Source organism: Dendrobates tinctorius, unplaced genomic scaffold (genome assembly GCF_039654945.1).
Source record: "Dendrobates tinctorius isolate UK_male_01 unplaced genomic scaffold, ASM3965494v1 ptg000117l, whole genome shotgun sequence".
NCBI classification, from domain to species: domain Eukaryota; kingdom Metazoa; phylum Chordata; class Amphibia; order Anura; family Dendrobatidae; genus Dendrobates; species Dendrobates tinctorius.
This window is the reverse complement of record NW_027361785.1, coordinates 8,839,083-8,855,181: the sequence shown is the minus strand read 5'-3', so window position 1 is coordinate 8,855,181 and position 16,099 is coordinate 8,839,083. Positions and strand designations below refer to the sequence as shown.

The window sequence follows — 16,099 nt, the reverse complement described above, 5'->3', positions numbered from 1 at the left end:
ACCGACTCCCTCTCACAACCTTCCATATGTCGTGATCCCTCTTGATCGTGGCATCTTGAGGGTTAAAGAACCAGGGGTGGAGCTAGCATCATCCCTGGCTCTCACTGCAGGAGCTTGTTTGTCAGCTTCGCCGACCTCCTGCAGTGATTGAGCAGGAGGTGCTGTTATTTCAGTATCTGTTCCATGATCATGGTTTGATTGGTAAATCAGATTGACTGACCAATCAGACCCTGTCAGAGTGACCATTTTAAAGCATGACGGATATAGCACGTCGTGTTGCAGGAACTGACACCTGCTCAAGATGTGCTATGTCCAACGTAATAGGGTTCATTTTTTTTTTTTAATTTGTGTTTGTTTATGCTCAACGATGTGGGTGGGGTTTTGGGTTTCCAGATGTTTTTAGATGATTCATCAATTGAGAGGTTTTGAAAAGTAACAAAAGTTTTCTGCAAATATATACTGTATAAGTCCCTCCTGGAATGGTTTAAGTATGCTTGGTATTTTTTGCACAAATTTTGCAATATTTATGAATCACGTGCGCCATTTTGAATAATGTGGTGCAAAAAATCATCACAAGTCAAGAAAGAAAAACTGTAAATTATTTCTTCTACTTGACCAGGAAACCTGACACAAACAAGGTCATTTACTAAACTTGTGGCTTACATTTCACAGTGCTTATTATATACTGGTGGCATTAATGATGATGTATACTTGTACATTACAGGTGCAGTCAGCTAAACCAATGGTAGATACTAACCATCCACAAGCATATGTACATCTCAACCTAAAACTGAAGAAATTGAAGGTAAGGTGTAATTACATTCTATTTAATATGTAAAACTGGTATTGCTATAGGTACTCTAAATAGTTTTTTGGCTGCAGTGGTGATGTCACATTGACACGATTTCAGCGGCTATTGTGGTCTATATCAACAGAACCGATGAACCCAGTGACTGCTTCGCTGTTGATGTGTTGTCACCACTGCAGCCAAACAACAGAGACTAGTGCAGTGGCACACACAGCACTGGAACCGGGGAGGGTAACTTGAGATCAGGTTTTTTTTTTTAAAGGTAATTAAGCTTTTGAAGATACAGGTAAGCAATACAGATTTTGTTAAAAAATCTGAAAAAAATGGATCCCACAATATAATGAAAGGAATAGCAGGGTAGGAAACTTAAAACATATTATTTAATAATATGTTTAAAAATCAAGGACACAACAAACATAGAAATCAGAACCTTTAGGGTATGTTTCCACAGGCTGGAATCCTTCAGGATTTGCTGTGGATTGGACACTGCATACAGCTGCAGCGTCCAATCCGCAGCGTCCAAATGTTACAGCATGATGGAGGGGATTTTATGAAATCCCGTCTCCACTACGCGTGCACGGCTGCATCAGGCGGCCCTGCGTAACCGCACATTCGGCGCATCTTTATAGACTGCAGCATGTCTATTTATCTTGCGGAGACGCTCAGTCTCCGCAAGATAAATAACAGTCTTTGAATACGATGCAGTGATTCCGAATGTGTTTAATGAACACATCCGGAATCACCTCGCTTTGGGCGGAGCGAGGTATCCGCTGCTTCCAAAGCGCAGGGATTCTGGCCCACGGAAACATATCTTTACAGAGATAATGACAAATCATTCACTACACAAAAAAGGAAATAAAAAACAAAACTTAAAACCTAATTTCAATAACAACTGTTGTGCTGACAAATCAAACATACTGTGATCTGATATGATGCCAGAAAAAGAGAAGAGCTCTGTGAATTCATAATAACCTAAATTTTATTGAAATTGTATTTAGAAATTGATCACAAATAAAAACACCTAAAAAACAAGGAATACCTCTGCAGGGACATAATCTGCTTATAAATAACATTTGCATGAATCAAGAGAAAAAAAAAGGCTATAACGCCATCAATGCATATTATAATATCATGCTATTGAATATGTGTAACCTTTATAACGCTTACATTGCTGAGGTTTGCCCTAATCCCCATACTAGCATAGTGGTCCAGAAGCCATTAATTTCCCATAAAGTCTATTTAAATATATACTGCTCAAAGAAATAAAGGGAACAAAAGCAGCCTATTGCAAATGGAATAGTGTCCCCTTTATTTTTTTTGAGAAGTGTATATAGAGAGATTACCTGGACTCAGGGGGTTAACTGTCAATATGGGTATTTGCCAAATGTAGCAGACTGATGTGTCCCTGTGACCCTATGGGTGTTTCACCTCACTTGCTTCTTCCTGGGGGGGGTGTTTTGAAGTTCCTGCTGATGCAGCTCTTGCTTTCTCTTGCCCTTCGATATTTAACCAGTAAATAGTGGTGCCTGTTTGCAGACAACCCACTAGGCCTCACACTGTGGGAATCTCTCATCTGTCCTTCTTACAGAGGTAATGACAAATCACTACACTCACAAAGGGAAAAAATGAAAAACTTAAAACTCAATAACAGCTGTTGTGCTGATGACAGTTAATGTCAATCCACCTTGTACATATAATACTCCAGACAATAAAGCTCAGAACTTATGTGGACGAACACAGTGCCCAGACAATATTGTTCCTTAACAAAACAGTTACGGAACCCGTAAGCTAATCCGTGCTGTCCAAACCATTAGACACCGGCTCCCTTGTTGCTGCAATGTACACTGTAATGTTCCTGTCAGGATCCTGTCAGCGTCGGCAACTGCCACGGCTGAGCAGGGTGACTTACCCACACTGCGGGAGAGCACGGGGCCCAATACGGTAGTGAAGGTTTAAGCAGACAGGACCTGAGGCACGGAAAATAGTTAGGAGTACCAGGACCTACGATCAGGTGACTGCAGGGGGCGGGGCTTAGTGTCCTACTACTGCAGATTATGTAATGTACCTACTGCAGGAATACTGTAGTAGAGGAGAGGAAAATGCAGGTCAGACAAGCAGAGGTCATACACGAGAGGGCGGTGCGGTACAAAAGGAATGAGCAAAGAATAGTCAAGTCACAATCAGAGAGTCATACACGAGAGGGCGGTGCGGTACAAGAGGGACAGGCAGAACTCGTAACAGGGACAGAACTGGATCAAAACCAAACAAGCAACAAGTTATCAGGCACAAGGCACACGTACACAAGAGGTCAACTAACTCAGCCAAGAGCAGGAGTAAAACTGACACCGGACCTAGGTCCAGTGAGCATTAAATAGCCACCCTCTGCCAGAGAGAGGCAGAAACAATTAACCCCCTGTCTGACCAGGACGGGCCAAAGCGAAACCCCGTCCTGGATCATGACAGTTTCAGAGAACACACACCTTAAAACAGCCGCCAGGAATGATGCAACTAAGATGACTAGTACAAAGTCTTTTGGGGACCTGTCTCTTGGGCTTGTCATCCTAGATGCATTGTCTCTCCAACCACCGATTTAAGGTATGTTTTTTCTTAAACGCAGAGGCATTTCAGAGTGGAACATATATTACAACAGTAGAGGAGTCAGTCTCTGATTCATGCTTCCAGTGGTATGGGTAGCATGACTCATCTAACAAGTTCCCTTTAACAAAACTTATCATAACTTAAGAAAAACCACCTGATGACCCCAAATGGTTTAATTACAGTTTTTACCTTCCATATCGACTCTTTTGTAAGAATTGATATAGGAACCTGGGAAACCTTTATCTCAAAATGAAGCAACCAGAACAGGTGACTTAACTCTCAAAAATCTGCTGTCTGTCACAACAGTAACTCACGCGCCTTCTCAGCGCCGTCCTACTTACTGCATTCCTCCCAGTGTCATGCCATTGAATTGAACTGCCTCTTACTGCACCCCCAACACTGCTGCATCCTCATGTTGCTGGAGAGTCTCCATCTGGCTCTAGGGAGGCGCAACAAGACTCTGCAGGAATTTAGCCTGCTCTGTCCTGCAGAGGTTTGCTTCCCTGGCCTATCCCCTGCCAGCAGGGAATATATTAGGCAGCCCCTCCCTTCACAACTTTCCTCAACTTAGGTTCCTAGCTGCAGTTCCTTCCTAGTACCGTGTCTTGGTGTATTACCATTTTGTCTCTCCTGCTACCGACCCGGCTTGTTAACACACTTTGTCTGATCTCTCTGCTCCTTAGCCCAGCTTCGTATTTTGATCCTGTGCTGCCCACCCTGACTTCAGACTGTCTGATCACGTCTCTGTCTGTGCCCTCTATGCTTCTTGTTGTGCCTCTGACCCATAGGTCAGCTGCTGTAGGTCTGGGCACTGCTCTGGAGTGGAATCTGGTGACTGGTGACTACCCTAATAGCCCAAGCCTATACTCACCATCAGAAGCTCTAGTGAAGAGCAGGTAGTTACTTAATTATGTCCCTCCAGGGTAAGCCTGGCCAGTGGTGCAGTGGGTCCACACGCACCATTACCAAGTCATTGTTGGGTAAATTTGCATGGTGACTACATCTAGTATTACATGCTGTCTATTAAATAACATGGCAGCCATGCATTACTTCACACCAAGATGGCCAATTCTGAGGTAAGCTTTACATTGGCTCTCCACTCTGGCTAATAGCTAGAGATAACTAATAGTGGATGGCCAGTAACTATGGAACCAGAAAACCAGAAAACTGATACAGCTCTTCAATGTTGAGAGACTGGAGAACAGCACCACACATCTCAAATCCAAGACTTCTCTGAGTTTTTGATGAGATTGGGAAGAACTTAGGGTCACCCATTAAATTTTCAACTTTTACAATAATATACAGGACCATTACAGAGTTCTTCCCAAATATATAAGTTCTCTTATGGAAGCCTGAGTGTGGGCTGTCTTTAATGGAGCAGAGGTGCACATGCTGGCAGTCCACTTGATTTATTGTCAATAAGTCTGCCAGAAAGGGGCAAGTAAATTGCTTAGATGATGTCAGGAAACAGAGTGCACTGGACCATAGGGTAATACCTTTATAAAAAGACAAAATAGATCCATGTAATGTGCTCACCTGAGCAAGTTATGTAGACACAACTCCTATGAAATCACAATAATGGTTGCTGCTGCCCCATGACTGGGGGATGAACTTCACCAGGAAGCTTGAAAGAATTCACAGTTTGGGGTGCTGAAACGGAAATGAAGATCCTTGATCCAATAAAATAAGGAGGTGGTTTTTATGGATTTCCATGCCAGACTTGGGTCTAAATGTAAAAACCAACTGTACAGTGCTTGGCTTTCTCCAGCTGCTCCATAGAAAATGAATAGAGCAGAGGCTGAGCATGAGCATCTCCAGTTCTCCTATTCTCTGTGCTTCTCAGCGGTCACTTTCAAAGAGATCAGCAAGTAATTCTCTGTCCGATGAATAGGTGGGTCTCCCTCCCAGGGCAGTGGGGTACTCGGTACCGGGCCGGTATCGCAGAGGGAAGTGTCATGGTAGCGGTGTCCCGGTCCGTGGCCCTGGGCGCCCATGTAAAAGGGGTTAAGAGTGGCTGGTTAAAGTTTATAAGTGGATGATTCGTGACGCCACTTGTGGTGTTCGGCAATGAAGGTGTTAAGCCGACGCTGCAGACAGATCCTCTGGGACAGATGGTGTGGTGCAGCAATGATGGTGTAGCCCTCCACAGGCAGGGAGGGCTGTAGTCCCAGGGCAGAGTAGATGAAGAGGATAGGTGTTGAGGAAGAGGGTGTAGTGTTTGGCACAGAGATGTAGCAGTGCTAGAGAGTTTGCAGGAAGAAGGCAAGGACACAATAGGGTGCAGTTTCTTTTACCTTTACTTTGTTTGGTAAATACAGTCCAGAATTCCAGATTCCAGATGGAACAGAGGCTTGCCGGCCTGAAAGCAACTTAGGAATCTATCAGATGGGTTGTGTAGTCTCCTTTCTAGCGCTTATCTTAGGCACTTGCAGTACTGTGTTACACTGAAGTTCCACTTGCTTGTTCTCATTTAGAACTCCCTTGTATGGCAGACAGCTGTAGCCTTCTTCTTCTTCTGGCTCACCCGTTGCTGTTGTGCCTCCGAGTCTTATATGGGAACAGAGCATTTACAGCTTCCTATTCCTCCGGTTTTTGTTGCAGGAACATCAGTATCCATACAACCTTGGAGACCGGGCTCCAGTTCATGCGCTATAGCTAGAAGTGAGCTCCGAACTCTGCTCAATATTCCAGCTCCTCTCCTCACATCCACACACATTGCCCTCCTCACACGAACTCCTAATTTCCCCTTCCCGGCCCCCAGAGAGCAGCTCTTCCCCCAGTTTTGGTTCAGAGCTCCCTCTGCTGGCCTGGAGTGGGAACTGTGTTGTGTGTTGTATTTAACCTACAGAGAGACCCTTTATTGCTTCCAAGCATGACATCACACTCCCTGGGAGGAAGGTAATGCCACTGTGGCGACCATAGTCGTGGGGCGCCACATTCCCCCCTAGTGCAATTCAGTACTCCCGGACTGAAGAAAGCATGTAAACATATTTTAACAAATGAACAATTGTAAATGTAACAAGATTTAAACAAAATGAAAAATTACAAAAACCAAAGCTCAAAAATAGTCCTGATGATGATTAGTCCATGCGTCAATGTCCATGGTCCATTTCCTGAGCAGTTGGTAACTAGAGTTTTGACCACACATAGTCCTGTGGCCCAATTGTCCATCAAAAACAAACTGAGATTGTTCAAAAGGTTCTTACAGAGTCTTTGTAGGCACATAAACTTAAACAGTTGCATATTTACATTTTACCATTTGTATAACTTATTTAGATACGACACCTTAGGGGTGGTATACCTTGGGTACTACGGACAGACCTACGCAGCACTGGTGTTGTTGGGGACCTTACTGGATGCCTTGTGTTAACGACTACTGGTGTAGTGTGTGTTGTACTGGCTACATTACTGTTGGTTCTGCGTAGCACAGGAATACTAGATTGCCTAGGACCACTTCTACTCACTGTGGGCATGACAGATTCACCACTGGCAGGGTGAGAATTCTCTTGTTCCACTGCTGGTGTAGCATCCGCTGCTTGTACTTGCTGGCTTTCAGGGTGGTCTTGAGTCATTTCTTCTTGTACTACCAGTTGGGGAAAGGTCAAAACTGGCACCACTATGGCTTGATTCGCTCTAGTCCAATTTGCAGGGAATTCTCTGAGTACAGTGCTGACCTTTTCTTCTTCTTCCTCTATGGGCTGAAGGTTGTTTTGCTCTTCCATTCTGTCCTTTAGTTGGTCAGGGCACAGTTTCAGATGATCCCTCGATACTGCTGATGATGTTTCTCCTCCATCCTTACTGATAAGGCACACTTTGGTGTTGTCAAAGTTTGATGGTAGGACAGTGTAGGGTTCAGCTTCCTATTGGTCATCCAATTTATGCATCCTTCTTTTCCTCTTTAGGACTTGTTCTCCTGGTGACAAGGGAACTGCAGGTGCATGTTGATTGTAGTTCTCCTCTTGTTTTTGTCTCGCCTGAGCTAGACTCTTTTCAACACACTCTTGTACTCTACGGTACTGTTGCTGCCGTTCTGTATCCCAGTCAGCATCTGGTGATGTTACCTCAGGTGTCAGGACTCCCATATCCAAATCAATAGGCAGCTTGCCAGGCCTCGCTCTCATTAGGTAGGCTGGAGTGCAGTTGGTGGAATTCACAGGAATGTGATTGTAGGGGTCTACCAGATCTGGCAACTTCTCTGGCCACAGATTCCTCTCCTCCAAAGGCAAGGTCTTCAGTAGATCGATCACCACCTGATTCATCTTTTCACACATGCCATTGGTCTGTGGATGGTACGGTGTTGTCCTGATCTTCTTGCAACCGTACAAGTCACAGAATTCCTGGAACACTTCTGCCTCAAAGGCTGGACTTTGATCAGTAAGCACTCGCTCGGGATATCCGTGTGGTCAACAAAAGTGCTGTTGGAATGCTCTGGTTGCTGTCCTGGCTGTTTGACCCTTGACAGGCACGACTACCAGGAATCTCGAGTAGTGGTCAACGATGGTAAGAGCATAAATGTAGCCTGAACGGCTTGGGACCAGCTTGACATGGTCCAGGGCTACCAAATCAAGGGGTTGTTTGGCTATTATTGGCTGCAAAGGAGCTCGCTGGCTGTTACGGTCCTTCCTGCACAGATTGCATTGTCCACACTCCCTGCACCAATTTTCAATGGCTTTCCTCATACCAGCCCAATAGAATCTCTCCTGGAGCAAGGCCTCCAACTTCTTATATCCGAAGTGTCCAGCTCCATTGTGGTATGCTTCCTTTTAGGAATCTGTGTCCTGCCATACATATGCAGAGATCCAGATCCTCACATTTGTCTCCAGAGGCTAAGTCCTTTCAGCCAGCTTCTGAGCATGCTCGTGGAATGAGTTCCCATTAGAGTTCAGGAGTCAGGTGCTCAGGTCCTGCTCCTGATTCCATTGGTTCAGCTCAGGGCTCTGGAGAATTCCGGCAGGTCCCGTACGCTATAAAAAGTTTGCATGGCCGTTCCGCCATGCGCTAGTATTTTCATTCTGCTGCTGTATGTATGGTGATGGATGCTTGGTCTGGTGACTGACTTATTATGAAACCCCTTCCCTCTGATATTACGATTGTGTGAGTGATTGGGCAGCCGCCAGTAGCAGCGCCAGCGCGCCTAGCTCCATCTTAAGGCCCTTTTACATTTAGCGATGCACCAGCGATCCAACCAGCGATCCGACCGGGTCAGGATCGCTGGTGCATCGCTAAATGATCGCTAGTGAGCTTTCATACAGATCTCACAGCGATTCAGCAGCGACGCAGCGCACGATACTTACCATTCACACACAGCGATCCAGACGTCCTCCCGCCCGCCTCCACGCGTCGCTGGACGTCACAGCAGGAAGTCTCAGCAGGAAGCAGACGACGAGAAATGGAGCCGGACATTCTCGCGCGATCAGCGATGGACAGCAGGGGAGCCGGTCGCTGGTAAGTATCACACATAGCGATATCACTAGCAATATCGCTATAACGTCACAAAACCAATGACGTTTTAGCGATATTGCTAGCGATATCGCTTAGTGTAAAACCCCCTTTAGTCAGCAGCTTAGCGTCTGCATTGCGCCAGCCATTTGCGGCGTCTTGCCTGCGGCTCTCGCCGCGCTGCAGTTGCAGCCTATACCTGCGTCCGCAGTTGCGACGCCTCGTGTCTTATCAAACGGTAGGTCTAGAGGGAGTAGTCCTGCCTGCCTAAGGCTACTTCTGTGACTGTAAATACCGTGACACTTTCGCTGAGACTCTGTGAGTCTAAAAACAGACTCAGCGTTATTACACATGTATGTATGCTTGCAGCTCTGTGGGTGAAACAGAGCTTGTATGTGCTTGCAGCTCTGGGAGTGCAACAGAGCTTGTCTATGCTTGCAGCTCTGGGAGTGCAACAGAGCTTGTCTTTGTGTTTGCAGCTCTGTGAGTAAAACTGAGCTCGCTCCAGCTTTACTTTATATGTCTTTATGCTTGCAGCTCTGTGTGTGCAACAGAGCTTGCTTTCTGCATCTGGGTCTCGTCCAAACCCTGGGCACTTCACCGCCTGATAGCTCTGCAACCATCTAGCAGCGGTTTTTCCAACTACCGCACGGTGGACCCCGAGCGGTGAATGCACTTTATAATTTTATTTAGTGCGTTCCACCGCTGATAACACTTCCAAGACCATTGATGCCTCCCTCTTTGGGACTACCACTTGCCAGACCAGCTCATGAGTGCGAGCATTGATACTCCACCGACACAGCTTTCCCTCATAGATGAACAGCCGGCTTCTTTCCTTCCACAACTGCTGGGTTTCTTCAGGAGCATCTGGATCTGGGCGTGAGTCAGCTTGTGACAGTAGCTCCTTTGCCAGGCAGACTGCGGGGTCGCTATCCTGCGTTTCTGCCTAGTCATGATGAGGCAATGGATTTAGGTTGGCCTCTTTCACGACAGACCGTCTGTTTCTCACTCCTTGGGCACGTTGGGCCGCAATTGGCTGGTGGAAGGCAGGTAACTATCTCTTCGAGTGCCTCAGGGTCTTCTCCTGCATCTGGCAGATTAGGCATTCTGGACAGCGCATCAGCATTGGCATTCTTGTGCCCCACTCGGTACTTGATGGCGAATTCATAGTTAGACAGCCGGGCCATCCATCGCTGCTCCAGTGCACCTAGTTTTGCAGTTTCCAAGTGAGTCAACGGGTTGTTGTCCGTGAAGATGGTAAACTTGGCGGAAGCTAGGTAATGCTTGAATCGTTCAGTCACAGCCCAGACTATGGCGAGGAACTCCAGTTTGAAGGAACTGTAGTTGTCAGGGTTCCTTTCAGTGGGACTAAGCTTCCTGCTGGCATAGGAGATCACTCTTTCTTTGCCATTCTGTACCTGTGACAGTACTGCTCCCAGTCCCACGTTGCTGGCATCAGTATACAGAACAAATGGTTGGTCATAATCTGGGTAGGCCAGAACTTCATCTCCTGTGAGAGTCATTTTCAGTCGAGTGAAGGACCTCTCCAGTTCCTCATTCCATTCAAATGTAGGACTCTTCTTTCTGGCTTTCTTGGGCTGGCCCACCAGAAGATTTTGCATAGGCGTGGCTATGTCAGTGAAGCCTTTGATGAACTTTCGGTAGTAGCCTACCAACCCGAGGAATTGACGTACCTCATGGAGGTTGCTGGGCTTCTGCCAGTCTCGGATGACAGTGACTTTATCTGGATCCGGTGCCACACCTTCTGCACTCACTACATGACCGAGGTACTGTACTTTGGGCTTCAGGAGGTGGCATTTGCATGGCTTCACTTTCAGGCCAAAGTTGGACAAGGTTTCAAACACCTCAGCCAGGTGCTTCAGATGGTCTTCATAGGTCTTGGAGAAAACAATGACATCATCAAGGTATAACAGAACTGTCTCGAAGTTCTTGTGTCCAAGACAGCATTCCATTAGCCATTGAAATGTCCCAGGTGCAGTGCAGAGCCCGAACGGCATGTAGTTGAACTCTCATAGACCCATTGGTGTATTAAACGCTGTTTTCTCCTTGTCTGCGTCTGCCACGGGAACCTGCCAATACCCACTAGTGAGATCTAAGGTGGAAAAATAGTTAGCAGTTTTAAGTGCAGCTGGGTAATGGGTAGGCATCCTTATGTGTTATGCTGTTAATTTTTCTGTAATCAACACACATTCTCATGGTGCCATCTTTCTTTTTCACAAAGACTATTGGGGCTGCCCAGGGGCTACAACTGTCTCTGATCACCCCAGCCTCCTTCATTTCCCGCAACATACTTTTGGCCCATTGATATTGTGTTGGGGGTATAGGCCGGTACCTTTCTTTAATGGGTGGATGATCTCCAGTGAGGATATGGTGTTAAACCCCTTTTGCCTTTCCAAAGTCTAGGGAGTGTTTACTGAATACCCGCTCATACTCCTGAGTCACTCGGTAAACCCCACTCTTTTGGTATGAAGGGGTGGAGTCAGTTCCCACATGCAGCTGCTGACACCACTCCTCCAGCTGCTTTACAGAGTCATTGTCCTCCACCTGGTCGGATGAGACCAAGGGCTCTGCTGCCTGTATTGCGTTTTTACTGACAGTCAACAGCTTAGCCACTGTGGCATACCGAGGTATTATTGCCTCTTCTTCCCCACAATTCAAGAGGTGTACAGGTTTTTTGCGAACATCAACTACCCCTCTGGCTGTCAAGACAGTGGGCCTGGTATCAGAGTACGCTGGCTCTACCAAGGCTTGGTAATCTTTTCATCTGAGGCCTATGGCTGCCCGACACCAAATTAACATTTCACATCAGGGGGTATCGCAATGGGGAAAGAATCACTCCCTCTGACGCTGCCAATTTCTCCGCCAGACAGTTCTACCTGCTGTCTTTGCATCAGGGCCTTGATCTCCTTCTGCAGGACTCGTTGTTCACTGGAACCAGCAGTCTCAGCCACCTGTTGCAACAAAACAATAACCTCGGCAAGACAATTTTCAATCAGATTGGTACCTAAGGTCATCATTGGATTACATTCTCGTCGATCAATGTCTACAACTATCAGACCTTGAGATTTTAACTCAACTCGCCTCACTTTAATGGTAATCTCTTTACATCCTACTTGCGGCAAAGACTGACTATTGCTGGCAATTACTGTGAGTTCATCACTTGGGTCACGGGTAAGTTCAGAGTCAGCCCAATACCGCTTGTAAAGGATATATGGCATAGTTGTCACCTGAGAGCCAGTGTCCAGCAAAGCGTTCATGGGGATGCCGTCTATCACCACTGGGAGGACCGGTCGCCCTCCAACATACTTGGCTCGCCAGTTCTTTGGGCCTTGTGGTCCTACTCCTGGGGGTTGGCCCTCTGCCCCATGGGTTGCTCGTTTAAATGACAGAATCTTGTGATGTGGCCTGCCTTGTGGCAGTGACAACAGACGGGACGTCCGTTCTGGTCATAGCGATCGTTGTCTCTCTCTCGGCGTGGCGGGATCCTCTTCTTCCGTAGCCACGGGACATCCTCTGGACTGGAGGCCAACTGGATCTTCTCCTTTGATGACACCTGCATGGACTGCACAGTTTTGGCAAGTGCAGCCATACTTTTGGTCAGCTCTTGGACCCAAAAGCGCAGTGCTGTAGATGGATCATTATCCAGAGTCTGTGCATCAGCCTCCACAGGGCTGGGAGGTAATGATGCTGCTTCTTGGTGGTATGTGATCGCTGGGCGCCTAGGGGGCTCCAGACGGCTGACATTTGGTTCATGCAGCACCCGAATAGCCCTGTCTTTGAAGTCTGCAAAGTCTAGATCAGGGTTCTGTAGGGCTATGATGTGCAGCTGTGCTCTGTGGGTACTGGATAGGAGGCCCTCAATAAATTGCTCCTTTAACAGCCTGTCTCCATCCTTCACACTGTCTGGGTCAATCTGCTTTATGGCTCGCAGCGCCTACTGCAGGTTAAGAGCATAGTCCCGTATACTGTCCTGCACTCTCTGCTTACACCCAAAGAATCTCATTTTTATTTCAGCAGCAGTGCGGGTGTCAAAGGTGCTTCTTAACTTAGCTAGGATCTTTTTAACAGTCTCTTTATCAGTGTCAAGCCAGGCTTTTACTTCTCTTTGCGCTGCGCCAGTTAGCTGCCCAATAAGGATGTTCACTTTTTGGTTTTCAGACAGAGGATACACCTCAAACAAACTGCACAGTCTCTCTTTAAATTCACTCAGGGTATGTGACTCCCCCGAGTACTGCGGTAGCCAGGCTGCTCCCGGTATATAGGGCATGGACAGCGGCATTATGGGGACTGCTGCGGTGGGCGCTGATTCCTGCGGTGCTCTGGAGGCAACGCTGGCTGCTGGATTCTGTGGTGCCATTGGAGCCGCAGCTGCGCTGGCCCCTGCATATTGCAGCGCTGTGGGGGGTGCGGTGGCGTCCATCGCGGCATCTTCCCTTGCCTCAGACATTCTCCTTCCCCCCTAGTTAACGTTAGGCCAGGCCCTGGGTTGCGCTGGCTTACCGGCTGACGCTTTGCAGGGTGGATGATCGGGGGAACGCCGGGACTGCAGGCCTCGGCTTCTCACTTCCCGCGCGCTGGCCTCTTTCCGCGCAGCACTTCACTTTTTCGTGCTTTTCGGCTGGCTCCGCCCACGACGGCCTGCCCCTTTTGTTTCCCGCGCGCTATGTGGCGGGGTAATGGCGGCACTTGCACAGATAGTCTATAGCACATAACACAGTCTCTGTCACACAGGACCCGGGGACACCAGGCTCCGTAAATCCTGTTCGTGATGCCAAAATGGGTCGCCCTCCCAGGGCAGTGGGGTACTTGGTACCAGGCCGGTATCTCAGAGGGAAGTGTCACAGTAGCGGTGACCCGGTCCGTGACCCTGGGCGCCCATATAAAAGGGGTTAAAAGTGGCTGGTTAACGTTTATAAGTGGATGATTCGTGATGCCACCTGTGGTGTTCGGCAATGAAAGTGTTAAGCCGACGCTGCAGACAGATCCTCTGGGACAGATGGTGTGGTGCAGCAATGATGGCAGGGCTGTAGTCCCAGGGCAGAGTAGATGAAGAGGATAGGTGTTGAGGAAGAGGGTGTAGTGTTTGGCACAGAGATGTAGCAGTGCTGGAGAGTTTGCAGGAAGAAGGCAAGGACACAATAGGGTGCAGTTTCTTTTACCTTTACTTTGCTTGGTAAATGCAGTCCAGAATTCCAGATTCCAGATGGAACAGAGGCTGGCCGGCCTGGAAGCAACTTAGGAATCTCTCTATCAGATGGGTTGTGTAGTCTCCTTTCTAGCGCTTATCTTAGGTACTTGCAGTACTGTGTTACACTGAAGTTCCACTTGCTTGTTCTCATTTAGAACTCCCTCGTATGGCAGACAGCTGTAGCCTTCTTCTTCTTCTGACTCACCCGTTGCTGTTTTGCCTCCGAGTGTTATATGGGAACAGAGCATTTACAGCTTCCTATTCCTCCGGTTTCTGTTGCAGGAACATCAGTTTCCATACAACCTTGGAGACCGGGCTCCAGTTCATGTGCTATAGCTAGAAGTGAGCTCTGAACTCTGCTCAATCTTCCAGCTCCCCTGATCACAACCACACACATTGCCCTCCTCACACGAACTCCTAATTTCTCCTTCCCGGCCCCCAGAGAGCAGCTCTTCCCCCAGTTTTGGTTCAGAGCTCCCTCTGCTGGCCTGGAGTGGGAACTGTGTTGTATTTAATTGACAGAGAGACCCTTTATTGCTTCCAAGCATGACCTCACACTCCCTAGGAGGAAAGTAATGCCACTGTGGCGACCATACTCCTGGGGGTGCCACATTGGGAATAATTTGTTTTGTGTTTTTTTTGTGTGAAAAACCCTTTAAATTAACTTTGTTTATTCATTTTGCCAAAAGCTTGAAGAGGAACGACTAACAGTCATTGAAAGGGACAACCGTCTGTTGCTCGAGAAAATGTCAACTATCATGAGAACTAAAGGAAGAATTGATAACAAAAATAACTATGAAGCTAAAAGGTAAGCAGTTAATAAGAATAATACTACTATTTCATTTTCTGCATGTGATGAAGTTGTTCAGAATATGAACAGATTTAGAAACCTAGTGATTTTGGAAACTTTGGATCTGTTCGGGATTGAAGTAAATTTATTGTAGATGCACAGTTTTTTATTTTAGAAAGGGGAAGTGTTGTGAATTCATTTTCCCCTTCACCATTGAGGTCTGATGAACTCCCTCTTCTGGTGAAGGAAGGTAGTGAGGCTGATTACCAAGCACCTGGGCAGGATGATGATGACTGGGTGACGGGAATTACTGACTGGATATAAGGCAGCCGATGCCCTTCTGCCTTGCTGGTGATCTCTCTAGGAGACCAGTCTGATTCCTGCTCCTCAAAAGCTAAGTTTTCTGCTCTACTTTTTGCATTTGTGTTTTGGTTTTGTTTTGCATTGTTTTCCTTGATTTCTGCCATTCCCTGCTGGGGTGAGCTGAATTCCTTTTTGCTCTGCCTTCAGAAAATACCTGAGTACTGATAGAGTCTTTTTGAAGCCTAGCGTCTTCAGGGCTTTTTTCCCTATCAGCTGTTGGCTCTTGTTTTGATAGGGTTTTGGCGGATTACAGACAGCAGCTTTTCTATCCTGTCCTATCTAGTTAGCTTGGGCCCCATCATTTGCTCAGCCTATCTTTCTATCTGTGTGAGTGTTTTTTCATCTTGCTTCACCGTCATTATATGTTGGGGGCTGCCTATTGCTTTGGGGTCTGCTCTGGGGCAGTTTAGATTTCCCTTTCTGTCTTTAGGCTATGTAGTTCTCTGACTTTGATCGAGGGGTCTTGGGCACCGTTGGAACCCCCCACGGCTACTGATAGTTGTTGTTGATAGGTTCAGGGGTCTGCAATCCGATAGCTGCCAACTTCTCTGGTTTTCTGGACTTAGCTAGTATTTCTGTTTTTGCCTCCTACAGTGACTCATTCATAACAGAATCACCAGCCATACCGCCGATCCTAGGGTACTCAATAGCAGGAAAGAATTGTAAAAAAAAAAAAAGTGTCTATATTTTTTCCTCTATATCTCTGAGGCCGTAGGGGGAATTTTTTTTTCTCTCAATGGAGATAAAGCAATTGTCTGATCGTGTGGAGCAGCTTGCTGCGGAAGTGCGGGGAATTTCCGCCTACCTTGCTCACTCACCTGCTGCTGAACCAAAGATCCCTACTCCTGATGTGTTTTTTGGGGATCGGTCTAAATTTTTGAATTTCAAAAAT

General features: G+C 47.0%; 1 protein-coding gene across 2 annotated transcripts in view; it reads left to right on the top strand.

Moving 5' to 3' along the window:
- CFAP97D2 (CFAP97 domain containing 2) overlaps positions 1-16,099 on the top strand; it is a 142,704-nt gene that overhangs the window by 113,500 nt on the left and 13,105 nt on the right. For both annotated transcript variants that reach the window (XM_073590519.1, XM_073590518.1), the window contains exons 2-3: positions 725-805; positions 14,744-14,862. In XM_073590519.1, the coding sequence (XP_073446620.1) occupies positions 725-805; positions 14,744-14,862 (200 nt within the window). The remainder of the gene's footprint in view (positions 1-724; positions 806-14,743; positions 14,863-16,099) is intronic.